The 24988-nt window shown below is 54.6% G+C and overlaps 3 protein-coding genes across 21 annotated transcripts in view; 2 read left to right on the top strand and 1 right to left on the bottom strand.

The window, feature by feature from the left end:
• The window catches only part of FMNL3 (formin like 3), a 53395-nt gene extending 52341 nt beyond the window's left edge, over positions 1–1054 (top strand). For 7 of the 13 annotated variants that reach the window (XM_021091608.1, XM_021091613.1, XM_021091614.1 and 4 more), the window contains one exon: positions 134–1036. Coding sequence is in view for 5 of the 13 variants with exons in the window: in XM_021091615.1 (XP_020947274.1) it covers positions 134–222 (89 nt within the window). In the remaining 8 variants the exon portion in view is untranslated. Of the gene's footprint in view, positions 1–133 lie in introns of all 13 variants that reach the window. The other 6 variants (XM_021091615.1, XM_021091610.1, XM_021091616.1 and 3 more) reach the window with 1 other exon arrangement.
• On the bottom strand, positions 579–23579 carry PRPF40B (pre-mRNA processing factor 40 homolog B). Of its 7 annotated transcripts, XM_021091620.1 has the most exons (26): positions 23060–23272; positions 16282–16362; positions 15375–15518; positions 14467–14532; positions 13750–13777; positions 13500–13525; positions 13256–13366; positions 12852–12972; positions 12744–12768; positions 12305–12508; positions 11945–12074; positions 11795–11859; positions 11105–11269; positions 10897–11005; positions 10396–10546; positions 9566–9699; positions 8847–8961; positions 8607–8698; positions 3973–4089; positions 3618–3755; positions 3314–3409; positions 2973–3059; positions 2579–2756; positions 2256–2317; positions 1999–2142; positions 579–1898 (listed from the first exon to the last, which is right to left on the bottom strand). In XM_021091620.1, exons 1-26 carry the CDS (start codon positions 23060–23062, stop codon positions 1806–1808), a joined length of 2685 nt encoding a protein of 894 aa, XP_020947279.1. In that variant the 5' UTR covers positions 23063–23272; the 3' UTR covers positions 579–1805. The 7 variants fall into 7 exon arrangements, with proteins under 7 accessions (XP_020947279.1, XP_020947277.1, XP_020947278.1 ...); XM_021091618.1 differs by having other exon boundaries at positions 1999–2317; positions 23060–23579; XM_021091619.1 differs by having other exon boundaries at positions 1999–2317; positions 12900–12972; positions 23060–23579.
• The window catches only part of FAM186B (family with sequence similarity 186 member B), a 28658-nt gene continuing 26730 nt past the window's right edge, over positions 23061–24988 (top strand). The window contains exons 1-2 of the mRNA XM_021091213.1: positions 23061–23153; positions 23207–23588. Coding sequence (XP_020946872.1) covers positions 23061–23153; positions 23207–23588 — 475 coding nt within the window. The remainder of the gene's footprint in view (positions 23154–23206; positions 23589–24988) is intronic.

Here is a 24988-nt window from a genome sequence, read left to right as displayed (position 1 = left end):
GCCTCTCTTTAGTCTTCTCCCTCATTGGCCTCATGGCCAGCTCCTCGCTGACCCTACCTGTGGGGCTGGGCCTACAGAGGTTGGGCCTGGCCCTGCCTCCCTGCCTGTTCACAGCCTTCTGTCCTTCCCACAGGCCTCCACCACCAGCCCCTTGTCGTCTGCCACCAAGCCAGGAGTGCTGCACCACCCACTGGCCCGCCTCGGGCTCCAGGCCCTCACTGAGACCCTCTTGGAGGCAGAAGCACTTCAGCTCTGAGTCCTGCAGGTCCAACCAGTGGACCTGAAGCCCTGGAATGGCCAAGGGCCCAGCAGAAAGCTCTGCTGCTCTCCTCCCAGTGTCTACCAGCTCTCAAAGCTGCATCTTGCCGCCACTGTGGGCACTAGGTCTTTTGGGGCCTAGCGCCTCTCTGGTGCCTCCAGTACTGCACTTTGCTCCCAAGGTCTTCATTTCCTCAAGCATCAGCTCAGTGCTGGAAAACACTTCCAGCTTTAGGCTATGCAGGGGCACCTAGGCCCTCCATCACTTGAGCCAGAGGAACAAGAGGGAAAGCAATTACTCCTTTTACCTTTTCCTTGTTGCAGCCCAGTGGTCAGCTGTGAGCTAGAAGTGTCCAAGCTTAGGGAGCCCTGGGACCCTGCTAATCTCAGACCATCTTCTTCCAGGAGCAGGGTTCTCCTAAGCCTAGGCCTATACGGCTATGCCCTAGTGATAAGGGGAGAGGAGAGGCCACGCTCCCTGCCCTTGGCCCTTTGCATCCTAGGCTGACCCTGTCCTTGCCGAGGTGGGCATGAGGTAGTTTTCTCTGCCCCAACCTCAAGACAGAGAAGGGGTGTGCCAACAGCACCCTCGCCTCCTTGCCTTGGCTAGTTTTTTGGGGCAGGGGGCAGGGTCATGGTGGTCTTAGCTGACTATTTTCTCAGTCTCCTGCCAGCTTCTTCTCAGCCCCTAGAAGGAAATACAGGGGCCTACTCCTTTTTGTACATGTACCATTTCCCTTCTCTCTTGTACATAAACCCCAGACCTTCTTTCTCTCAACAAAGGCTTGAAACACCAGGCCTGACTCTGTCTCCTCTTTCTGAGTGGCGGGGGGCTAAGGTGGCCATTTAGCCGGACAGGAGCCCAGGGACAGAAAGGAGGCTGGGCAGAGCTGCCATCTGCATCGGGGAGGTGAGCAGAAGCCTGGGGAGGGAGAACTTGGCTAGGTGGGCTCCAACCACACAAAGGGAGGCAGGCCTGCCGTGAGCCAGTAGTGCCCTCTGCTGGCTGTGTGTGCACCTGTCCAGTCCCCAGCCTGTCCCAGTAGCACACAGTGCAGACAAAAGAGCCACTCGTCACTTTATAAATACTGTTATTTAAAAAACAAAAGCAAAACAGAACACACATACACTAGGCCCTGGGGCTGGAGGAAGGAGTGGTGGAAGCCCAAGGGCCTGGGCAGGCAGGAGCAGGCACTGACGCTAGCGGGTAGGGACCCCGCCCTCTGCCACCCAGGCTGTGTCCACCGGCCTGTCACTCTTCCTAGAGGCCCCTCCTCACATTTTATCTACTGGCACCACCCTCCCCACACGGCATCCACCACCAATCTCTGATCTGGGGCTGAGGGCAAGGACTGCACTAGTTGTCCGGGAAGTGGGGGACCTTGAACACCACGAGCAACCTGGGGAGGTGCTGGCTGCGGTGTGTTGGGGTTGGGGTTACTTGAGGAAAACTGGACACAGACCCGACTAAGGAAGAAGTCTGGAGTGGACGGTGAGGGTGACCTAGGCCACAACCTCACACTGACGGGGCAGGGGGGCTCGTTGGGTCACTGGTGGTCATCTAGTTGCTGCAGGAGTGTCCGCCGCCGTCTTTCCAGCTCTCCCTCGCTCAGCTCACTTTCCGACGTGTCCCAGCCCGTCTGGTGGAGCAAAGGCACAGCTCACCCATGGCCTCCCCTGAGGGCTGCGGAGGCCTGGGCAGAGCGCTGACTGGGCTGGGGTCGGACGCCTGCCTCTCACCTTCTCCTTCTTGATTCCAAAGCCTGGGGAGCGGTTAGGGAGCTCTGCCCGCCGGAGGTCCCTGTCCTTGTCCTGTTCTGGTTCTTTCTCATCACTCTCCTTGCCAGCTTTCTCCTCAGGGTCTGTCTCGCTCTCGGGACTGTTCTGTAAGAGCCCAGAGCCCGCCTCGTCAGTTCCCGTGAAGGACAGGCCGGGAGGCGGGCGAAGACGTCTCCTAACACAGCAGGGCCGTGAACGGACGCTCCTTCGCTACGCACCGACTTGTGTCTTCTCTTCTTGGTTTTCTTTTTTGGTTTCTTGGCTTTGCGAAGACCATGATCTGGAGACAGAAAAATCCCCACTAAGTCCCACGGGAGAAGGAGGCCTCGTCCTGTTCTCTGCTCCTTCTTCGCAGCCAGGGACCTGTCTGAGGACGTCTCAGTCCAGCTCGCCTTCCTGCTCCTGGTCTCCTGCCCGGGCAGGGATGGGACGTTCTCACTCTGACAGGTGCAGCCCAGCCCTCCCAACCCACTCTACCCTCGGTGGCAGGGGAGCGGGGGAGCTCCCCCAAAGGCCTCCTCTCCAGCTCCCGATTCCTTACCTGATCCAAGGAGAAGGCGTGAGGATGGGGAACCCCGTCCTCCAAGGGCAGCACCCCCACTTTCAACAGAATCAAGTGAGGAAGAGGGCTCGGAGCCCGACTCTGAGGGGTTCCGCCGCCTCCGCCTGGGGGGCCGGAGAGATGGTGGGGGCAGCTCCTCCTCTTCTGACTCGGAGCCCTGGGGAGAGCAGCAGATGTGGGTTGGCACAGAGGTTCTCTGGGCTCCAGAAGCCCTCAGGGCTGGGAACTGGGGATGGAGAAGGAGGCTCCAGGGCCAAAGGAATCCTCAGATCCCCCTCCGGGGAAGGTGATGTAGGGGAGAAGCAAGGAAAGGGGTTCTCATTTCCCCAGACAGTCCAGCCTCACCTCCCATCCTTTCTACCCGCCAACTCACTGAAGGCGAGTGCGAACGCTTGCGATGGTGCTTCTTGCTCTTTCTGCCGTGTTTTCGGCCTTTGGTGTGGAGGTGCTGGCATTCAGTCTGGTGAAGGCAGACGGAGGAGTGAAGAAGGCACCAGTTTAGCCACAGGAGGGACCCTACATCCTAAAATCTAGTCTGGCCCCATCCTCGAACGCTCAGCTCTTGGGCTTCTGCCAGGCACCCTAAGACCTCCCCTTCCCTGGCTGTTCCAGAAAGGGGAACCCAAAGGGTGGAGGTCACCAGGATTTCCCTTAAGCTGGCCTTGGGTGTTGAAGAGCTGGGGCAGGTGCAGAGAACTCAAAGCTCTGGCTCACCTCCAGTACCTGCAGGAACTCCCGGAAGAGCCGGATCCTCTCCGACTCCAGGGTGATCTGCTCAAAGGCTGAGTCGCACACAAAGCGCTCACGGACCTTGAACAGGAGAGCACTGCTGATCAGACCGGCCCCAGCACGGCATGGATGCTGCCATGAGCACAGGGCAGGGCTGGGGCAGAGGAAGGAAGGGAGCCGGAGTTGGCCCCGAGCCGTGCTATGAGGGGGGTGGGCCCCCAGTGGTGGAGAAGCACTGCTGCCCTCAGGACTGAGGGGGTGGTGTGTGGTGCCAGGCCGCAGTCCTGACCTCTTCCCAGGCAGTGCCCAGCTCCAGAGCAGGCACAGCCTGCCTCAGCATGCTTCGAAAGGCAGCTTCCCTGCGCCGCAGCCTGCGTGCCTCCTCCTTCTCCCGCTCTCTCTCCCGTGCCTCTGCTTTTTCCAGCAGCTGAGGGCAGACAGGACAGGGTCACCCAGGAGGGCAGGCCCCCACGCACTCAGACAAACCTCAAAAGGTGGGAAATTGGAGTCTGGGCTCCTACTGTCATCCCCGGCACTGGGGCAGAGTCACACCGGGGCGGTGAGTGAGAAGGAATGGAACAAGACCGAGGGATGAGTTCGAGAACGGAGCCCTGGCTACAGCCCCACCCCGCGCGGCCCCTCACACTATTGAAAGTCAGCTTGATGTTGCCTGCATCCAGCGCAGCAGCCCTCTTGTCAAAGCTTATGACGTGGGCGAAGTCCTCAAAGGCTGTGTTCACTTCCACGCAGAAGCCCCGGTCCTGTGGGCACAGCAGTGCATGAAGCAGGGGACACCACAGGCCTGAGGCCTGGAGCTGGCTGGCCTCCAGGGCAGGCAGAGGGGTCAGACTGCAGGGATGCTCAAGTGGCCCCCTCCCACCCCCTGGCAGGGATCCCCAGGACTGGGATGTAACTTCGGAGGCTAAGTCATCCAAGTCCTCACCATCTAACAATTAAGCCTCCTGGGCCCCCCCGGCTTGGTTGTCACAGGGAACTGGGAGGAAGAGGCTGGGTCATGGGGAGGGGGTGCAAGGGGTGTGTGTGCCCTGTCTGATGCCCGAGTTTCTCATAATTCTCTGTCCCCTTGGCTTAAAGCTTGAATGCCTGCTGGGTCCAACTACTGCTCAGTAACTTCCTTGCATCTGCAGGTTCCACCCTTTGGCTGTGCTCACTATGTCCCAGGTACCATGCTGAGTGCTTCAACTATCTCATTTAATCCTCACAAATGTGAATTGAAGCACGGGTCCTAGTCTCCTAATTTTACGTGGAAGGAAAAAACAAGGTTTAGAAGAACTAAAGCACTTGCCCAAGGCCTTCGAGGCTAATACACAGCTGAATGAGAATTCTATCCCAGGTCTTTCCAACAACAAAGCCCCTACTTTTAAGCACTACACTCATCTGGATCACTCAGTCCACGAGAAATAGAGGCCATGAGGTGTGCAATTCCCGAACGATACTAAAAACACCTCCCATTGTAAAAGCACCACAGCAGCCCCATGAAGCAGAAGCCTGGAAAAGGACTCACTTGGCCCCGGACGACTCAGTGGAAAGTGAAGCCCCTGGAGTCTGAAGTCTGGGGCGCAGGCCCAGATCCCCGTCCTCTCCCTGTCTCAGCTCTGCACTGCTCTGGCCTTCCTGCTGATGGCAGCGGCAGATTCGTCCTGCTTCTCCTGAGCGGACTTCCTCCACCCGTGCTCTCCAGCCCTTCTCCTCAAAACACACCAATCTCTCTCGCTTAGGGAATTGCGAACTTCAGTCTCACCCCTTCACTGGCTCCTTCCACCAAGTACACACTTCACTTAACCTGGAACACCCTTTCCACCCTGCTCTCACCTTCAAGCTTACAACCTCTGCTGCTTCACCTTTGTTTCAAAATCTTTAAATGCAGCACAAAGGAAAACATTTATTGGCCTATCATAAGCAAGACACTACAAATATTATTTAAATCTCATGACCTTCACACATATTATCCCTACTTTACAGAGGAGGAAACTGAGGCTCAGAGACTTTATACAACTTGCTGAGGTCTCAGAGTTCCCGTTGTGGCGCACTGGTTAATGAATCCGACTAAGAACCATGAGGTTGCGGGTTCGATCCCTGGCCTTGCTCAGTGGGTTAAGGATTTGGTGTTGCTGTGAGCTGTGGTGTGGGTTGAAGACGCAGCTCGGATCCCGTGCTGCTGTGGCTCTGGATTGGCCGGTGATTAGACCCCTAGCCTGGGAACCTCCACATGCCACGGGAGCGGCTCAAGAAAAGGCAAAAAGGCAAAAAGACAAAAAAAAACAAAAAAAAAACAAAAAACCTTGCTGAAGTCTCAATGAATAGCCAGGAGTTACCACCTCTAAAGCCTGTGCTACACACACTCCACTGTCTTCACGGACACTGCTCTCCTAGAGGTTGCTCATGTCCTGAGAGTCAACTCCAGGGACCCCCCTCTCTGTCCTTGCTCTTCTGGTGCCCAGCAATCAGCTGTTCCCTTCTTCAGTGCCCTCCTCTCCAGGGTCCCCTCCTGTCCCTCTGACCTCTTTTACCTCTCCTGTGCGTGCTTGTTCCCCTGAGGACAGCAGTTTGTCTTTTCAATCCACACTGTCCCGAGCAACCTCCCTGTCCCTCTGCCCCTCTGCTGATTTTCAGACCCATGAGAGACTGGATATTTCACAGACACTTCAAATTCAGCAGATCCTAAGATCCTTGTTTGCCATGAGCCCCACGCCCCACACCCACTCCTATGCATCCCCCAGGCCTGGATCTTCTGGCTCCCAGCTGTTCCAAGTCCAGGACTCTGTATTATCCTAAAGGATGTAAGGAGCTATCACAGTCTGCCTGGCTGGTGGATGGCCACAGGGACTCCTGGGCTCAGCGGCCTTCCACAGGAAGGAACAGAAGGGGAGCTGTTTAAAGAAGATTCTTTCTCAGGAGGTGTGGAGAGACAGGACTCAGCAAGGACAGAACACCCACAAGCCTGTCAGCAGTACCAGCCTCTCTGCAGCTCAAAGTGTCTGATAAAATTTGGCTCTCCTGGAATTAGATATTTCTACTTTATATGATCATCTTATTATATTTTTGGCCATGCCTGCATTATGTGTAAGTTTACAGGCCAGGGATGGAACCCGTGCCACAGCTGCAACCTGAGCCACTACAGTGACATCAGATCCTTAACCCGCTGTGCCACTAGAGAACTCCTGATTATCCTATTTAAAACCTGGTATTTGCTTTATTCTTCCCTGCCCTAGGTTGCTTTTGAGAAAAATTCCACAAATGGAATTCCTATTTTCTCCAGCCCTGTTCTTCCCACCTAATCCTTATCAATGGTGCCATCAATCCACTCCCACATCTCTGACTCCTTTCTTCCCTGGATTTCACACACACAAAAACCTGTCAATTCTACCTCTGAGTGACTCTAGCCTACTGGTTTTAAACTTTCATTTTTTTTTTTTTTAAACAGCAAAAACATCTATTTCAATAAAAATCTTATGTAGAACCTCAATGTATAAAAGAGAAACAATGCTGTTGCAACTGACCGTAGAGGAGGGAGGATGAGGCCCTCCCCCCACCGCACCCCCAACACCCGCTCAGCCCAAGGCACCTCTGGGGAAACCTAGGAGTTTCAGGAACAGCCGGAACACCACGGCTCTGCTCACCAGCCATCCCCACTGCACCCCCCCGAGCTCACTCCCACCTGGATCACGGCAGCAGCTCCCACCTGGTCTCCTTGCTCACCCCCCATGCTTCTAACCCTGCCTGGAGAGTCCAGGGCTGCCCAGACTTTCCCACCAAATGGCCCCAACAGCAGGGGCCATGACTCACTCTGGGGGTGAGTCAGAAGAGCATGACACAAGCCCAGAATTTATGAGCCACTGGCCACTATCACTTCTAGAATCCTTAAGTCCTATCTTCCTGCCCCCCGCCCCCGTCTCTAAGCACACAAGCATCCTGGCTGTGAGCGCGGCTCTACAGCATCACTCAGGCTTTTCCAAGACATCAGCCGATCATATCACTCCCTTGCTCCCCATTACTTACAAGATAAAAACCCAAATGCCTTATTTTAGCATTCAAGGGATTTTACATACAGGGTTCTCCTTCCCAACTGGGGCATGTGGTTCCAGAGAAATAGAGGAAGCCACAGGACAGTAAGATACCTCTTACCTAATGGTAAGCAATTTTAAAATATTAAGTCTATGTTAAACGGAGAATTATTATGGTATTAAAATGCAACACCTGCATGAATTTTTGAGGCAAAACACAGGGCTTCAAAGAAATGTGTGTGGAGTGGGACATTTCTAGCTTAATTCTCAGATCCTCCTCACCTCAGGTACCAAGTCACTCCCCCTGGTAACAAGGTGCAGTCTGGGGGAATGCTCCCCATTTTTCAGTAACCTGCTCGAGGCCACACACCTGTAAGTGGCGTGCTGGACTTTTACCCCCACAGCCTTCCAGCCCTGCTCCCAACCACTGTGCTATGCTGCGGCCTCAAACGCATCAGAATGCTCGTTTCCAGAGAAAAAGGCTTCTCTTTATCCTTTTCTGAAACAGGGCTCGCCTGGTCCATCACTCACTTTTCCCCTTTGATAGACGTGGATACTGAGAATTCAATGTGCACACATGACAGTAAACAGCAAGTAACCTCGCTCCCATGTCAGGGAGGTGATAGGGAGCGATAAGGATGACGTGCCCCTTCTAGAAGGCACTAGCATCTGAGCTCACGTCCACTGAATGCCTCCAAGAGCAGCCTAGTGCCGCTAGGTAATGCAAACTTCCGAGAGAAGCTGAGATCTAGATTTTAACTGTAATCTCTTGATTTTAAAGTTAGCAAAAAAATCCAGATTTTTCTAAAACACTGTACAGGAGGGAACATATCTGGGGGCTACCAGTTTACGATGAGCTGTGCTTCTTGCCCCTCAATCGCGCCGTGCCCTGCCAACCCCTGGGCCTTTGCTCCTGTAGTAGCCTGTGCCCAGGACATCCACCCTCCCCCGCCTACTCCTTCTAAGAGGCGCAGTTCAAATGGCAACTCCTCCGACTCTCGCCTCTCTAAGAGCACTCGCCCCACTCCACAGCCACTGTCACGTCTATCTTCCTACTGAGACCAGAGCTCGAACTGGATCTTCCTCATTTCTGTGTCCCCAGTGCACAGTAAAAGATGACAGTAGCTATCCCTTGAGCCCAGCAAAATGCGGGGCAAAACGCTTCAGCACAACAGGACTTAGAAGGGAGTCCTGTCCTGGACGCCCGCCCTGCACCCAGCCTGCAACCACCCACGACCCCAGGCCTCCCTCACCTTAAGGATGTCCTTAATGATCTTCTTCTCATCATGGAATCGTGCCTTCAACTCCTCCACGTAGAACTTGAACAAGTCCAGAGGGGTGGAGCCTGCGGGGGAGGGAGGGAGGGGGGCCTGGCGGGCGGCAGCTTCCCAAGGCCTAGGGGTGGGGTCGAGGACAGGACCAAGGAGTGGGCGTGCAGAGAGGCTGGCAGGGGAGGAAGCCAGGCCACGAGAGGGGGTGCCTGGCTGCCTTACCCGGCTGGCCCAGCATGTTGGCAAAGCGGACATCAGTGCTGACTGCTGGGTACAGCTCCATCCAGGTGGACATAGAGTGCAGCTGCCCTGTCTCGTGCAGCTCATCCAGGAAGGTCTGAGCAGGGAGAGGCCAGTTACAGGGAGAGTGAGAAGGGGAGGGAGGCAGAGCCGAAGACTGGGGAGGGACAGAGGGGATGGCGGGGAGGGCAGGGACAGCCCAGACTGAGGAAATGCAGGCAAGGGAGGCAGAGATGAGGAGGTACAGACAATGTGAGAAGATGGAGTGTGAACACAAAGGGGCCGACCTAAAACGAGAATGAGCAGGACGAGGAGCCAAAGAAAAGGAACCTTGTCTGCAGCATTATCTTGCCATGACTTGGTTTCAGCTTTCCAAATGTGTTACAGCTAAGGAACCCCCACCACTACCAGCACTAATGCCACCTCCAAGCTGGGGGACAAGCTAGCCAGGCCTGTTCGGCTCCCCACCGAAGGGAAAGACTTGGCCTAGCCGTGGAAGCCAGGCTTTGAGGGTTCTCTCTGCTGGCCCTAGAGGAGCCCGGCCCAGAGCTGAGGGGACACAGCAGGAGCAAACTGCAGGCACAGAGAGGCCTTAAGGAGCTGGCACAGGACTGGGCCTGGCCGAGAAGGGACAGGGCCCGGGTGAAGAGGCGACGGTCTAGGGCAGAGCTAAGCTCAGGTCGGGAGGGTGGCCAAGATACCTGGAAGGCCTCTCGGTTCTTGCGCTGCTGGCGCCGCTCCCGAAGCCGGGCCCGCTCCCGCTCCTCTTCCTCCTCCCTCTCCAAAGCTCGGATGTGCTCCTCAAAGCAGATCAGCGCATCTTCTTTGTCCATGTCTAACGCGGGGAGGAGGCTCAGCGGGCACCGCGCCAGAGGGACACCCCTCTAGACCCAGCACTCCCAGGGCTTTGAAGATACTGCCCCTGTAGGTGTCGAGGACACCCAGGGTGGAGGGGTTGGGGCAGCAGGGGGCTCTGCGGGAGAGGCTGCTGGAACGGCAGTTCTTGAGCAGGGTCATGGATGGTATGAAAAAAACTAATGAACATTCAACTCTTGCGAATTTGGTTACTAGCGGTCATCATACGCAACCAGTTACCTCAGGATCAGAGGTTTTACTTTTTATGGAAATAGGACCCAATCAGGTGTTGATGCAACTTCAAAGGGTGAACATGAGAAGACACCGCCGTGGTTGTAGGCCAATGGCAGTTTACTGCACCATGTGTGACCACTTAAGGCCCCAGGTCCCTTGGCAATTTACCATCATATTCACATGAGCTATTAAAATCATCTCCGGGTCTTCTGATTCCTACCCCAGTGCTCTTCCTCCAAAGGCACACAATGCCCCAGTCAACAGTGGGCCCCCGAGGGAGGGAGGGAGAGTGTCCTGAGGAGTCCAGAGAGGTTCTGAGGCTGAGTGCTGGGGACTCCTAGATGTCCAGGAGGGCAGGAGGTGCAGGGAGTGGTGGGAGCCAGGTGCTGGGGGTCACTGAGGGAACAGGAAGGGATGAGAGGGGGTGGAGACCCAGGCTTACTCTGCAGCTGATGGTCCTGAGCAAAGCTGGGGTTATCCATGAGGTACTGCTGGGCCTGGGACCACGTGGTTTGGAAGTTGACGCTACTCATCCCATCTAGGATGCTCTTCAGGGCCTGGATGTTGCGGCGCCGGAGCTGCTTGGCCTGTTCCTAGGGAGCCACAGGGTCAGGGTGAGACAGGACAGGCCGCGGCTACTCAAGTGGGCCTGGGCAGGGGAGCACTTGGGGAAAGGAAGGTAGCTAGGGAACTCAGGACGGCCAGGCTCCTGTCCCTGGAAAGGGGAAGGAGCCCAGGTCACAGACCAAGCCCGCAGAGACCTTGCTGTCCTCCTACACTCGGAGGTGAAGGCCCAGAGCATATCGGGACATGCAAGAGCCACACCAGCTCCTGAGTAAGGAGCTGGGACCCTGGGGCCACGAGCAGTGAATGGCCAGAGTCCACAAGGGAGCAAAAACACAGAGGGTCTACGACGAGGTGGAGTCAGCCCGGTGACTGTTACCTTCTCCTTCTTGGCCAGGAAGAAGAGGACATCGTCATAAACCTCTTTTCGATCCCTCTCGGGGACCACAGCCCAGACCTCTAGCTCCCCGAAGGTCTGTTCTGCCCGCCTGTGGAGCACAGGGGCCGTGGGTAGGCAGGCAGAGAAGCGAGGCTGGGCCCACAGGTTCTCAGGGTTCCCAGGCCCCAGCCCAGCCCGGCCCCCTGACCGGTAGCGGGTGGTGGAGGTCATGCGCTCGTGCTGCTCCAGGAAATGCTGCAGGGTCTGCTTGGCCTCCTTGGCTCTTAGCCGAGCCTCTTCCTTCTCCTCCTTCTCCCGCTGCGCCTTGTAGGCATTGAATGCCTGCTTTTTCTCGCTCAGTTTGGGCAAGGCACTGCGGTGGACAGGGTGGGAGTGGGCACAGAGGCGTCAGCCTGACCTGCACCGCAAGGCCCACCCTGCAGCGTCGTGGCGCACTGGGGGCTAGTCTCACAGAACCGACTGGGGGGTCCATGCATGGATGCAGCAGGCTGTAGGGGCTCCAAGGGACAGGGCGGCAAGACAGGTCTCCAGGATGTGGGGTGGGGCGGAGCAGTGAGGGAATGAGACAGGGCTCCAAGGCCCTGCTAACACTGGGCCCCTGTGCTCTGGGCTTCTCAAGTCGCAGTCAGGCCTCTGCCCTACCCAGCCCGCTCTTTGCCCAATTAATTCAATTCAAACCAATTCAATTCAACAAGCATTTATTGAATGTCTCCCGTCAGGTCCCTCTGCCCTCCTTTTCCTGGAGGCCCTCCTGCTTCCCTTCCCCCACACGCCCACCCATCTATCACTCTCCTCCCTCGGCCCCCCGGGGTTTCCCAGGGAGTCCCTGGCTCAAGTGCTCTCATGAACAGGGTCTGGGGTGCCTGCCCAGGCCTACCTGTAACGGGGGTCAGTGACCACCATCTTCATGGCCTGTTCCCACGAAGCGTTGGAGGGGACAGCCTGGAATGGAGCAGGTGGGGGGGTCACGGGGCCTGCCCACCTCCCGCCCTCTCCAGGCCTACCCTGGGGGCCCCGCCCTCAGCACCTTGTCTCGCAGCAGCTCTTTGAAGGCCTGCTTTGCCTTCTCCCGGTTGCTCCAACTGAGGCCAGACCTCTCTGGTTCTGACTTGGATTCCTCTTCCTCCTGCTGTGGTGGCTGATGCTGTCCAGCAGAACTGAGGGGCAAAGGGGACTCAGCCATGGTGTCCCCCAGGCCCTAATTTTCAGTGCCCTGTGTGACCAGGACACCCTTCCCTTGCTCCCCAGGGCAGCCCTTTTCTATTCTTCAGAGGTCACGCCCAGATCCTCACACCCTTCCTGAAAACCTTGGCAGAGGTCAAGGGTAGAGCCTAGATGGGAGCCGGAGGCCAACACGGGAATGCCACTGGGTGGGGGCAGCCCTCACCTGCTGGGGCCCTCCTCCGGCTGCTGCAGGAAGCCCTGCTCCAGGGGCTGGCCAGCCTCTGACACATTGCAATCTTCACTCCCACCTGGCTCAGGTTCTAGGAGGCCTGTGGGCACCAAGGTGGAGCCAGGAGGCACAGGCGGGGGGTCGGGCTGCGGCTGAGGAGGCTGGGGCTGTAGGCTCTGCGGCTGCTGCGGCTGTTTCCTACAGGTGAGCAGGAAGGGCAGTGTCCAGCAGAGCAGGGACAGAGGCGCTCAGGGGCTGGCTGGGCTCTAGCCTATGAAGGACTGGGGCCAGAGGAGACCACTCCACAGGAAGACCACTCCCTAGAGCTGGCTCTTCCTCCCACAGAGTGGAGCTCATGGGGAGAGGCCACTGCCAGCCCTCAGGTGGCCCCAAGTACGGACGGATAGGTAGGCAAGGTAGCCACATCACTCACCCTGCAGCCTCCTGTTTGACTAGAGCTGCAAGAGGAAAGGATAACATGGTTATAAGGGCAGCAAGGGCCACGCCCCACAGCCCCTGCCTGCGCCCACCCCCTCCTCACCCTCCAGGTCATCCAGGTCCTTGGGCCGGGTCCAGCGGGACTCCTTACTCTGGTTGTTATAGTAGTAAGGTTTGCCTGTGTCCGACTTGTACTCTTTCCAGGGACACTGGGACAGCAGGAGCTGCAAGAGGATGGGCCAGGGAACATCAGTGGGCTGGGCATGCCTTCCAGACACAGCTGGGGGAGCTAAGGGGACCCGGGAGTAGGGGACACAGGAGTGTTTAGCTACCACCTGGCCTGGTCACACACAGGGGAAGGTGGACTTCCTGAGATCCTAGGGAGGTTGGGGAGTACTCCGGGGTCTTGGAATCAGAGGAACCGTGTGTGTAGTTAGAGACTCAGGGGAAGCCAAGAACTCAGAAGGGTCAGGGCAGCTGAAAGGGCCAGAAAGCCTTGCTCAGGACCTCTGCCTTGGACTTGAGCACGCTGGGCTTCTCCCACACGGACTGCTTGTCGTCAGCATTGTAGTAGTAGATGCGCCCATCGGGGGCCACATGCTCACTCCACAGGGCCCTCTGGGGGTGGGGGCACAGAAGGGTGGTCAAGGCCCCTGGCCCGAAGCATCTCCTCTTCACCCCAAAGATTTTAACCATCAGCCCTCCACTTTCAGCCTTTCTACCCAGAGACCCCTGAGCTGAAAGAACTCACCGGAGGGCCAGTCCCAGGCACAGCAGCTAGAAAAGAAGCCAAAGGAAACAGGTTAAGTCCTTGCTCCAACCCCTATCTTATCCCCACCTATTCCTCCCTTATTCCAGCCCCAATAAATATCCCTGGTCCCATCAACATCCCAGGCTCCCTGGCACCCCAACAGGCACGATCCAGGATGGGCTCTAGTCCATGGTCCCCACTCCCCCCACAACCTCCGAGCCTGGGGGGAGCAGGCCCCCAGAAGACTCACAGCTGGCGGTGTCCGCACCCGGAGCCGTCTGCCGAAGAAAGAGGAGGGGGAAGGGTTGGGGCCAAGCCCAGTGGCCCCCAAGACCCAGGCCATGGGGGATGGAGAAGCAGGCCAGGCCAGGATCCATGTGTCCTGCTCCCAGGGATCTCTGTTTCCTAACAGGCTCCCCCCACCCTCTGGTGCCGGGGCTCTGGGACCCCAGGAGGAACTTGCACAGCAGCTCCTTTCTTCGTTTTCCTCAAGTGAGAGTATTTTGTTGAGTCAACCTCCACGGCCCATCTCTTGCACAGTGAATACCAAATGCCACATCCTACCCAGACTCTACTACACTGAGCAACAGCATAAGAAGGTACAGCGAGATCCCCAGGTACTGCTGCTTCCTCCAGAGACAAAGGAGATGTGAAGAGGAAATTGTATTCAGGTGTCCACAGTGCTAACTGTGTGAGGGTGAGCATGCCTGGCATGGCTGTGTTCCTTCAGGGAGCTGGGCGCCACGCGGGGAGCAGCAAGAGAGGTGTACATGCCTTTAGGGACAAGTGAGAAACTAGAAGAGCCGAGTGTGTGGCTGGAGAGGAGGACGCCGTGTGGGGAGTACTGCTGGGCCCAGGATAGAGGCGACGAGAAGAGGGAAAGAGTAGAGGCCACGTCCCTGGACTCCAAGTCAGACCCACAACGCTGCTGGGCAGAGCCCACTCCTGCTCCTTGCCCAGTGCTTACCGCTGCAGTGACAGGCACTGCTGGCATCAGCATTCCCGGCATCATGGGAGGTACCATTCCTGGTATCTGTGGATGCAAAGAAGACAAAAACTAGCTACCGAGGTGAAGGCAGGCACAGACTGTGAAGGGTCCTGAGAGAACCCACTGGGTCCATGACCCTCATGTTTGTGCCTCCTCAGACAATCCCCTGGCTCTGGGTTCTCGGCCAAGCCTGAGAGTGTCCTCCAGGCAGTCGGCAAGCAAATCCACACAGGCCTGGCCCCCAGTCCCCTCCCTCCCCTCCCCAGCTTCTAAAGTCCAGAAATCCGGCAGTTCCCATCGTGGCACAGCGGAAATGAATCTAAGAACCATGAGGTTGTGGGTTCGATCCCTGGCCTTGCTCAGTGGGTTAAGGATCTGGCGTTGCTGTGAGCTGTGGTGTAGGTCGCAGATGTGGCTCGGATCCTGCATTGCTGTGGCTCGGATCCTGCATTGCTGTGGCTCTGGCGTAGGCTGGCAGCAACAGCTCTGATTAGACCCCTAGCCTGGGAACCTCCATATGCTGCAGGTGCAGCCTTTAAAAAGAAAAAAAAAGGAGTTCCCATCATGGCGAAGCAGAAACGACTAGGAACCATGAGGTTGTGGGTTCAATCCTTGGCCTAGCTCAGCGGGTTGAGGATCCAGTGTTGCTATGAGCTGTGGTGTAGGTCGCAGATGCAGCTCAGCCCTGGCGTTGCTGTGGCTGTGGCGTAGGCCTGTGGCTATAGCTCAGATTTGACCCCTAGCCTGGGAACCTCCATATGCCAAGGGTGCAGCCCTAAAAAGGACAAAAAGACAAAAAAAAAAAAAAAAAAAAAGTCCAGAAATCCACTCTCATCTCTACCCCCAGCTATATGACAGGGTTTGCTGAGGGCAGGGAAGAGGATTACCTGTGTGAGTGGTGGTGGCGCCCCCATCGGTGGAAGCATTGGGGGCATGATGCCAGGCGGCATGGGGGGGATGGCTGGTGGTCTCTGACTCATGGGGGGGAGCCCCATTGGAGGAAAAGGTGGGGGGATTCCTGGAGGGGGCATCTGGAAATGAGGAAAGGAAGGGATACTAAGCAGAGAAGACATGGCTTTGCACCTGTCAGGAAACAGCCACTCATCTCCCGTCCCGACCCTCCACCCTGGCTCGGAGACAATTCCATGGTTTTAGTCTGAGAGACATCAAACTGCCTCCCTTCTCACCACTGAGATGGATAACAGGGGGTCCTCTGGGTATGACGGCAAGCACACGGGTTCTTCAGAGGCAGGGAGGGGAGAGGGAAGAGGGAAGTGGAACTGCCACCAGACCGCGACTGGAGGACCCCACCGCTCCAGCCATTCTCCCTCAAGAGGCCTCTCAGATGCAGCGCCAGAGGCAGGTGTTCAGTCCCCAAATCGCCCAGTCCCCTGCCTCCTACCCCTTTTTTTCCCAGCTCAATGACCACCAGTTGCCATTCCAGCCTGACTTTGTGGCGTATTTAAAGAATACAGACAAGGAGTAGTGAGAGAGAAAGACAGCCCCGTCCTGCCCTTGCACTAACGGGGTCTGCTCCCGTCCCCTTCTCCTTCCCCCAGCCCCTGTGTGTCCCAAGGACAAAAAGACAAGGCGGGGGGGATTGTCAACGTTATGGACTGAGAGCTTAACCACAGCTCCTCCCACCCCAATGCCCAAGCAAAACCACCCCTCTTCCAAGGGCAGCAGAAGAAGGCATTCCACCAAAACCGTGCTGGCGATGCAGCAGTGCTAGGGACGAGGGAGTTGGGGGTGCAGGCTGGAAAAGCCAAGCCCAGGGAAAGACATAAAACTTACGAAGGGTGGTGGCATCATGGGGGGCCCCGGTGGGAAGGGGGCAGGCGCTGCTGGGGGCCGGGGACCAGAATCGGGAACCGACTGTTGAGGGAGAGAAAAGTCATAGGACCCAAGATGGGCAAAGAGATGGGCTTTTGCAGAAGGGAAGCAGAGGGGTAAGGATGAAAAAGGAGCACAAAGTTCAGAGGAAGGGTCTCCAAGCCCAGGTTCCTGCCCACCTCCAGCTCTGAGCCCTGCATAGGTCCGTTCTCTCTCCCGCCAGCCCAGAGCCAGCTGGCTGAGCTCTTTCAATGCCATCTTTATTTTGGAAGTTTCCATTTTGCCAAAGCCAAGAAAAGATGGAGGAGGCCCTACTATGGGCACAGACGGGCTGTCCCAAGGCTTTTCATCCCCTCTCCTGCCTGTGGGCAAGGCTGTGCTTCCCTCAAACCAGTCAAACGCAGGTCTCCCGGGCCCAAAATACTCAGGAGGAAGTGGCCCTCTTTTCCTGTTTGCCTACCTGAATTCACTGTTACAGAGATTCAACCCAAAGCCATCTAAACATAGTCACTAGTCCTCCCTAAGTACTAGTTTCCCTAACTCTCCTCTCCACTACCAGTCCCTTCCTCTAACTGGCCTCCTCTTCAGTCACTCACTCACTCTTTGACATCTTCCCTTCCCAATCGCCTCCCTCTTCTCTTTAGCTCTATTGCCTGCACCCCCTCCCAGTGGCCACTGCCTCCCCAGTGGATTCTGCACTCACATCCCAGCGGATGAGGCTTCGAACAACCTAGGTCTCCCTGTCCTACACCTAATGGCCAGTCACATTCCATCCCTTAGTTCTCAGCTTGTTCTAAGAAGCCTTCAAGACTCTATTTAAAGCACCTCCAATTTAGCCTCTATCTCATCCCCTTTTTAGTTTCCTCATGTATACATTTTTGTAATTATTATGTTTGCTGGGATATGTGTTTCCTCTTACCAGAGAGTAGTAACATTCCATGAAGGCAAAGATTGTATCTGACTTGCTGAAAGCTGGATTCCTGGTACCTGCCACAGTGTCTGGCACATAATGGGTACTCAACAAATATTAAGTGAATGAGTGAACAAATAAAGAATCTTTACATAGAATCTTCCGATTCTAAAACTTCATTCTGTAGATAGAGACAGCCTCACATGTCCGTACAAGGCTTTTAGATCAACATTATTCTTAAAAACAGAAGACAGCAATCAGCCTAAATATCCATAAGTAAGGAACTATGACATTTGACACAAACATAAAATGGAATACTATGCAGTTATAAAAAAAATGAAGAGGCTCAGTGTCTTGATAGGAATAATCTCTAAGATACAGACACACAAAAAAAGCAAAGTGCAGCAATGTTTTACCACGTGTATAGAAATCAGAGATAAAAGATGACACACAAGAAATGAGCAGGGGGACAGAGATGGAAAGAATGCTCACTGTACGCCCTTTGAATATGCACCCACGTGACTACATCTATCCATTAAAAAAATTTTTTTAAGGAAACCAGGGCACAGAGATGCAGCTAAAAGGCCCTGCCCTTCTTCCTTTTTGCTTGAAAGGTGAGGGGTGGTACGGAAGAGTTCCATGGAAAGGTGGGAGCTGGCTCAATGCTGCCCAATTTCCCTACTTTTCCAATTATTCCTATGGTGAGAAGGCTCAGCATTTAAAAACACTCTCTAGGAGTTCCCGTCGTGGCTCAGCAGTTAACAAACCCGACTAGTATCCATGAGGACGCAGGTTTGATCCCTGGCCTCGCTCAATGGGTTAGGGACCCAGCATTGCGGTGAGCTGTGGTCACAGACACAGCTGGGATCCCGCGTTGCTGTGGCTGTGGTGTAGGCCAGCGGCTACAGCCGATTTGACCCCTAACCTGGGAACTTCCACATGGCGTGGGTGTGGCCCTAAAAAAAAAAAACAAAAAAAAACAAAATAACAAAACACCTCTCTAATCTTTACCTTTAGCAACATCTGTCCTTCCTCTCTTCCCACCCATCTTGCCCCGAGAAGAGAGGGGGTAAGTCAAACTACTCCAACCTGAATCACCTTTTCTCGGGGTTCAACTACGCTTAAGCCCTGTAATCAGACCTGTTCCTGCCCCTAAAACTGTCTTCAGTGCGGGAAGTCAGCAACCAATCAACACTTCTCTGCGCCACAGTTTCCCACCCAAGCTGCCTGAGAATCCTCTCTAACCTCCCAGATGCTACACGACCATCTTTGGTGCCTGCCAGGCTCCAGGGTCACCCGGCTCAGAGACTGGTGCCACCATCCACAGAGTTGTTGAAGAAAGAAACGTGTCACTCACCACACCTCCCTTGCCAATACATCAGTAAGTCCTATTCATTTGACCTCCCAAAGACTTCCTGATTTCCATTTCCTCCTCACTTACCACCCGTCTTTTTTCTCCTGACCTACAGTCATGGCCTGGTCTCCCCACATCCACGCCAACTGCAGGCCATGTTACTCCCCTGCTTAAAACCCTTTAATAGCTTCCCACTGTTCCTAAGATAAAAACCAAAGCCCGTGCCCAGGGCCTGGGAGGCTGTGGCGGATTCGCTCCCCACCTGCCTTGCCTTCCTCACCCACGCTGAGCACCTGCTCTCTATCTTCCCACCTCAAACAGCCACCTTTCCTGGGGCCATCCTCCCTCCAACCCCACACACCTGGCCGACATAACCTTCGCATCTGGCAGCCACCATGTCCTCGGGAAAGCCTTTCTCCCAAGCCAGCCGCCTCATCAGAGCCCTCTCTTCCCTGCCCCTTCAGCAATTATCCACTGGAATTTTAGTTATCTGTACAATTCTAATAGAATTATTATTTTATGGGACACTAATAAAAAACACATGCTACTAGAGTTCCTGCTGTGGCTCAGCGGAAACAAATCTGACTAGTATCCATGAGGATGCAGGTTCCATCCCTGGCCTCGCTCAGGGGGTTAAGGATCCCCATCCCTGGCCTCGCTCAGGGGGTTAAGGATCTGGCGTTGCTATGGCTGTGGTGTAGGCCAGTGGCTACAGCTCTGATTCGACCCCCAGCCTGGGAACCTCCATATGCCATGGTGTGGCCCTAAAATGACCCCCAAAAATAAATAAAAGCTAATTAAATTATGATTCTCTGTTGATTTTAAGAGGCATCTTGACTTCAGAAATGTTAAAATGTCTTAGAAACAATGGAATATCTGCTACCTCCACTAACAGGGACTTTGCTTTTCCTCACCATCCCCATCACACACAGTATTTGTTGCCTTAAGGCCTGAATGGTCTTGGAAGGTCCCACAAAACCACTGATAAAGCCTAGTGGTTATTCAGGGAACACAGAAAGGCAGAGCTGGAGGGGATTCTGGCAGCCACCCTAGGCAGTCCCCTTTTTTTCAGATGGGGGAATAACTGGCTCCAGGTCCCACTGCTGGTTAGAAACAGAATCAGGACTGGATCCAATCTGCCTTCCAGATCTATTCCCTTAAAAACACAGTCCCTGCCATAGGAAGTAGGTCTGTTTTTTTCATTCTAGCATATCCCCTGCCACTCATGTGGTTACACCAGGAAGGTTCCAACAGTTTATTGCTCAAGAACCAGTAGTGGCTTGGAGTTCCCGTCATGGCTCAGTGGTTAACGAATCTGACTAGGAACCATGAGGTTGTGGGTTCAAACCCTGGCCTCGCTCAGTGGATTACAGATCTGGCGTTGCTGTGAGTTGTGGTGTGGGTCGGAGATGCGGCTTGGATCCTGCGTGGCTGTGGCTGTGGCGTAGGCTGGCGGCTATAGCTCCAGTTAGACCCTGGCCTGAGAACCTCCATATGCCACAGGTGCTGCCCTAGAAAATACAAAAAAAAAAAAAAAAAAAAAGAACCGGTAGTGGCTCCCTATTGCCCACCCCACAAAATCTCTCATCCAACATTCAAGCCTTTAAACAAGACCCATCCCACACTCTTCCTGACTCATCCTGACTCGATGGCTTCCCTCCTCCTCTTTGCACAGAACTCTTAGATTACTCTATGTGTTCCTTTAATTCTGCTGTCTCTCATTTTGTTCAAGATGATCCAATATCCACACCTTCAGGTCGCCTTTATAACTACCCTCCACACATACACACACTCCTACCTGTGTCCCCTCAGGATAAATTCTGCACTACTTTGTACAGAGTGACATGCTACTCTGCAGATGTGTGCTAGCTGTTTCACATGCGACCGCCTGTCACCCCACTCAGGTGGGTAGTTCCCTGCATACAGGGATCCCTTTTAAGCTTCCTCTGAATGGCTAGTCAGGGCGGTGCACACAAAGTGCTGTGATAAAATGCAGACCCATCCCTAACCTTATTTTTGCATACTGCAGTATCCTACAACAGACAAAGTGTGTCTGTGTGTACACATGTACCCAAGTACATTTGTTAAAATTCTCCAGATAAATGTTGACCGTGATGAGAGAGGCAGTCTGGCAAAGGTCTGCGTGGCTGGGGAAAGAGATCTGAAACCAAATACTAGCATGGGGAAACCTAACCAATTAAAAAAAAATGTATATGACCATCTTGAGCTTGGAATGGAGCCCCTTGGCCAGGGTCCAGATACTAGTCTGTTTTGGACAATTCACCACAGAGAACAGAGCAATGGCATAAATATGAATTACTATGGAATTTCCAAGGTCCTCCCTTCCTTAAGCCTCCCCTGTGCGATGTGCATACTTTCCTTCCTGAAAGAAACACTCCTGCCACCATCTCACTTGTTGCCTATACAACTTCAGGTCTCATTACACTTCTGGGTGAGAATCTGAAGCAGTACCTCCTGTGACAGAGGGATATAAGAAAGGGGGCTAATAGAGAAGCAGATCATTTGTCTTCCCTGGAACAAAAACACATGCGTGGGCTGAGGACAGACAATGAAGAGAAAGCTGATCATTTGATCAGGTGTTCACTGGGGCCAGTGGAAGGACTCCCCCACCCCCTCAAGATACAATCAATTCTATTCTTCTCAACCTCCACATGTGAGGGACATCGCAGGACTAAAGACTCAGAAGAAGAACAAAAGGAGAAGAATGGAGAGACAGAAGGAAGAAAACAGAGGGGAAAAAACAGTTAATAGCTAATATTTACTGAGTGCTTATTATGAGCCAGATACCATGCCAAACACTCATTTAATCCTTGCAACTATCTTAGAGGTTATTACTCCCATTTTGTAGATAAAGAAACTGAGGCTCAGAGGGATCAAGGAACTTGACCAAGGTTCTAGGAGATTAAATGGCAGAGGCAATTGTGGAATCCAAGCAGTCTGACCCCAAAGCCTGTGCTTTCAACTACTCCACAAAGCAGTCTCCCAGCAAGCAGGATGGTGCCACAGGTATTTCTTACATTCAAATTCACTGCTCTAAGTTTTCTTTCCACCCCAACTCTCACACAATCCTGAAATCCTCAGCCAGCCAGGTGACTGCAAGACTGGCTTGGTGTGACTCACTCCCTAAAGGGATATGTGTTGGAAAATGAAGGCTGGAAGGCACATCTCCCAGAAAGAAGTAGCCATCATCAAAGAGAAAAGTACAAGGGAGTCTGAGAGACTGGTTGACTCCCCTGTAGCCTATTTTCTACTTGCTGCCTTTCTGCAGCTGCCCTAGACAGCATCAGCCTCTCCTTCCATGTTTTCCAGATTGGCCTAGTCCCCACTCCCCTGTACCAGCCTGATTATTCCTCCTGCTCCCAAAGACTCTAGAAAATATCTTCCATTGCTTCTCTCTGATCCTGCCGTCTCCTCATCACTCTCCAGCTGATGAACAGAATGTTTTCTGGTCATCTTTCCTGGGTTAGGACTCAACCTCCTCCTTAAAGAGTTTCCCCATCCCTCCAACAGGATTCCAGAGGCGCTGGCTAGCCTGCCCCAGCCCTGCTTTGTGCCTCCCATCCCCCCACCTCCCTGGGGATTTTCTGCAGCCCCAGCTGAAGGCCTGCCTCCACGTTCAACCTTCTTTCCTTTGCTTCCCCACATCCTAGAACCCATTCTCCTGAACTCTCCCCTCAAGAATCATCCCATTTGGGAGCAGGAAGGGACCTGGGATGTCATTTTCATGCATCTTCCTTTTTTTTTTTTTTTTTTAACTTAAATCGATGGGAAATCTAAGGCCCAAAGAAAAGTAGTGACTTGCCCAAGGTCACACAGAGATGTTACACAGTTTGTGGACTGCAGAGCCAGGGTTGGGACCGAGGGGCCTCTGCCCTTCCATTTCTTGACTTGTCCAGCACTGGGTGGGGGCCGGAAGCCTCTCTTTCCTCAGGAGACGATGCCCCCTCCTCACCTCAGGAGACAATGTGGGGAAATGAAGGAGGGGGTCTCCAAGAGGTCTTATGGGGCATCCAGGGCTTCCGAAGGGTCCAAGCACTGAGTCTGGGGAAGGGGCATGTCGCAGGCCAAATATCGCAAGAGGGGAAACTGTGGCCCCCAGCTTTCCCCTAGTCCCGCGGTTCCCACATTTCTCTCGCCCCTCTCTTCCTCCCCGACATTTCTCCACAAACCTACCCTGCATCCCTTCCTCCTCCTCACCCAGTCGCGCAACTCTAGTTCCCCTCAGCCCCCAACCCCCCGCCATCCTCCATCATGGCCTCCCCCGCCCCTTCTCCCCCAAATCCCCGCCCCCTCCCCCCTCCCAGGCTCCTCTCCCTAACCCCCCCAATCCCCCTGTTCTACCCCGGAGTCCTAGGTACCCCCGACGGCCTCCCCGGGCCCCGGGTCCGGGCCCGGGCAGCCGGGGGCGCTATGGGACCGCCCCGGGCCCCTCCACCCCCGCGCGGGGACGTTACCATGCCAGAGCCTCCGAGCAGCTGGGCCGGCTGGTCCCACCCGCCAGTAAAAGCCGCTCTGATTGGCCCGGCCGCAGCCGGGAAGGCGGGGCCAGTGGGGGGTCGCACCCCTTGGTGGCCCGGGCTCCGGTCGCTCCCGCCGACCAGCTAGGTCCCCCACCGGCCCGGAGCGCCCAGGCCCAGCCCCGCCCCCGGCACGGAGAGCCAGGCCCCGCCCCCGCGCCGCCGGCTCCGGGGTCCGCCCACCGGGGGGCGTGGCGCGCCTGCTCCGGGCTCCTGGCTCCCCCGGACCGCCTGCGGGCTGCCGCCCCGGGGCCGCCCACCTCCCCAGCGCGGGTCCGGCCCCTCGGCCGGCGCCCACGACTCTCCCGCCTGCCCTCCCTTCCCGCCGGCCGCCTCCAGACCACCTCCCGCAGTTTCCCGGCCTTCGCTGCTAGGCTGGCGCGTCCGCGGCGCTCCGACCGACTGGATCCCGCGCGCCCGCTCCCAGGACCAGGGGCTGGACCCAAGATTCATTCCGAATATAGGGGTATCGTTGCACTTCACAAAGCGTTTTTTACTCGATGTGTAGCTATTTTTCATTTTAACTCACTCATTCAACAGCGATTTATTGAGCACCTGTTACATGCCAGGAACTGTTCCAAGCACTGGGCAGACAGCAGTTGGGGAAAAGAAAAAAGCAGACAGACTCCCCGAAACCCCTGCCCTCATGGGCGTACATGGGCTTTTCACAGGACCCCAAAGTTACTTCTTTGGAGATTTAACTCCCACCAAGTGGTGAAGTTGAGAGGCTCCCTATTTACTTTAAGGAATAAAAATGCGAGATAATATCATGTTGTACAGATAAGGAATTATAAGCTGAAAGTCTCAGGGCTAGTAAGTTACAGAGCTCCAGGCGTAGAGCAGCAGAAAGGTCCAACACCATCTCTCCAAGACCTTCGTAATGGTTCTTTTTCCTCTATTCTTCAACACTTAGCTGAGCCTGTGCTCTGTGCTTGGTACTGTGTTAGGTCCTGAATACACAAAGACCTCTGAGCCAGGTCCCTGATTGCAAGGAGCTTAGAGTCTAGCCAGGGAGAAATAGGAGAACAACACGAAGCAGAAGTCTTAAATTAAAGGTGACAAATGGGAGGGAAGGAAGAGAGTTATTCTCCGCTGCTGGGGTGAGAAACTTCATGTGGTTTTCATCATAATACCTTAAGTGGCCTCAAATGAGGGCTCAGGCCTGTAGTTTTCAAACATTATTGTTGAGCTCTCTAGGCATTGCAGAAGTGATTCAGAAATTCCATAGACTTTTGTCAATCACATTTTATTTTTACAGTTTTTCTTTTTTCTCTTCTCTCTTTTTCTTTTTTAGGGCTGCACCTGTGGCATATAGAAGTTCCTGGGCTAGGGGTTGAATCAGAGCTGCAGCTGCCGGTGACACCAGATCCTTGACCCACTGAGAGAGATCCAACCAGCATCCTCATGGATACTATGTCAGGTTCTTAACCCTCTGAGCCACAACGGAAACTCCTGGTTTTTTTTAATGAGATATTTTTTAGAACACATAGACATCTACTTTTATTTTATTTTTGTCTTTTGGGGGCCGCATCTGCAGCATATTGAATCAGAGCTGCAGCTGCTGGCCTACACCACAGCCACAGCAATGAGGGATCTGAGCTTTGTCTTTGACGTACACCACAGCTCACAGAAATGCCAGAGCCTTAGCCCACTGAGCAAGGCCAGGGATGGAACCTGCATCCTCATGGATGCCAGTCAGATTTGTTTCCCCTGAGCCACAACCCAAACTCTGACACCTGTTTTAAAGAAAAGAGTCGAATAATTATGTAAGATTTGTTAAGAAAAACAGCTGAGCCCTGCCTCCATCGTCTCTCCCTCCTGGAGAGCAGCCATATTCAGCTCTTTTAAAGTATTTCTTCTGACATT

This window comes from Sus scrofa, chromosome 5, assembly GCF_000003025.6.
Source record: "Sus scrofa isolate TJ Tabasco breed Duroc chromosome 5, Sscrofa11.1, whole genome shotgun sequence".
In the NCBI taxonomy this organism is placed as follows: domain Eukaryota; kingdom Metazoa; phylum Chordata; class Mammalia; order Artiodactyla; family Suidae; genus Sus; species Sus scrofa.
Note: the sequence above shows the minus strand (reverse complement) of the source record. Positions and strands in the feature narration are given on the sequence as shown.

What these genes read in the sequence shown, in the direction of transcription:
- PRPF40B (XM_021091618.1), bottom strand. An exon ending in TCAAGCTGACTTTCAATAGT is followed by an intron (nt 3,756 to 3,972) that starts GTGAGGGGCCGC and finishes GTCTGCCCTCAG; the next exon opens with CTGCTGGAAAAAGCAGAGGC. An exon ending in TTGGAATCAAGAAGGAGAAG is followed by an intron (nt 1,899 to 1,998) that starts GTGAGAGGCAGG and finishes TTGCTCCACCAG; the next exon opens with ACGGGCTGGGACACGTCGGA.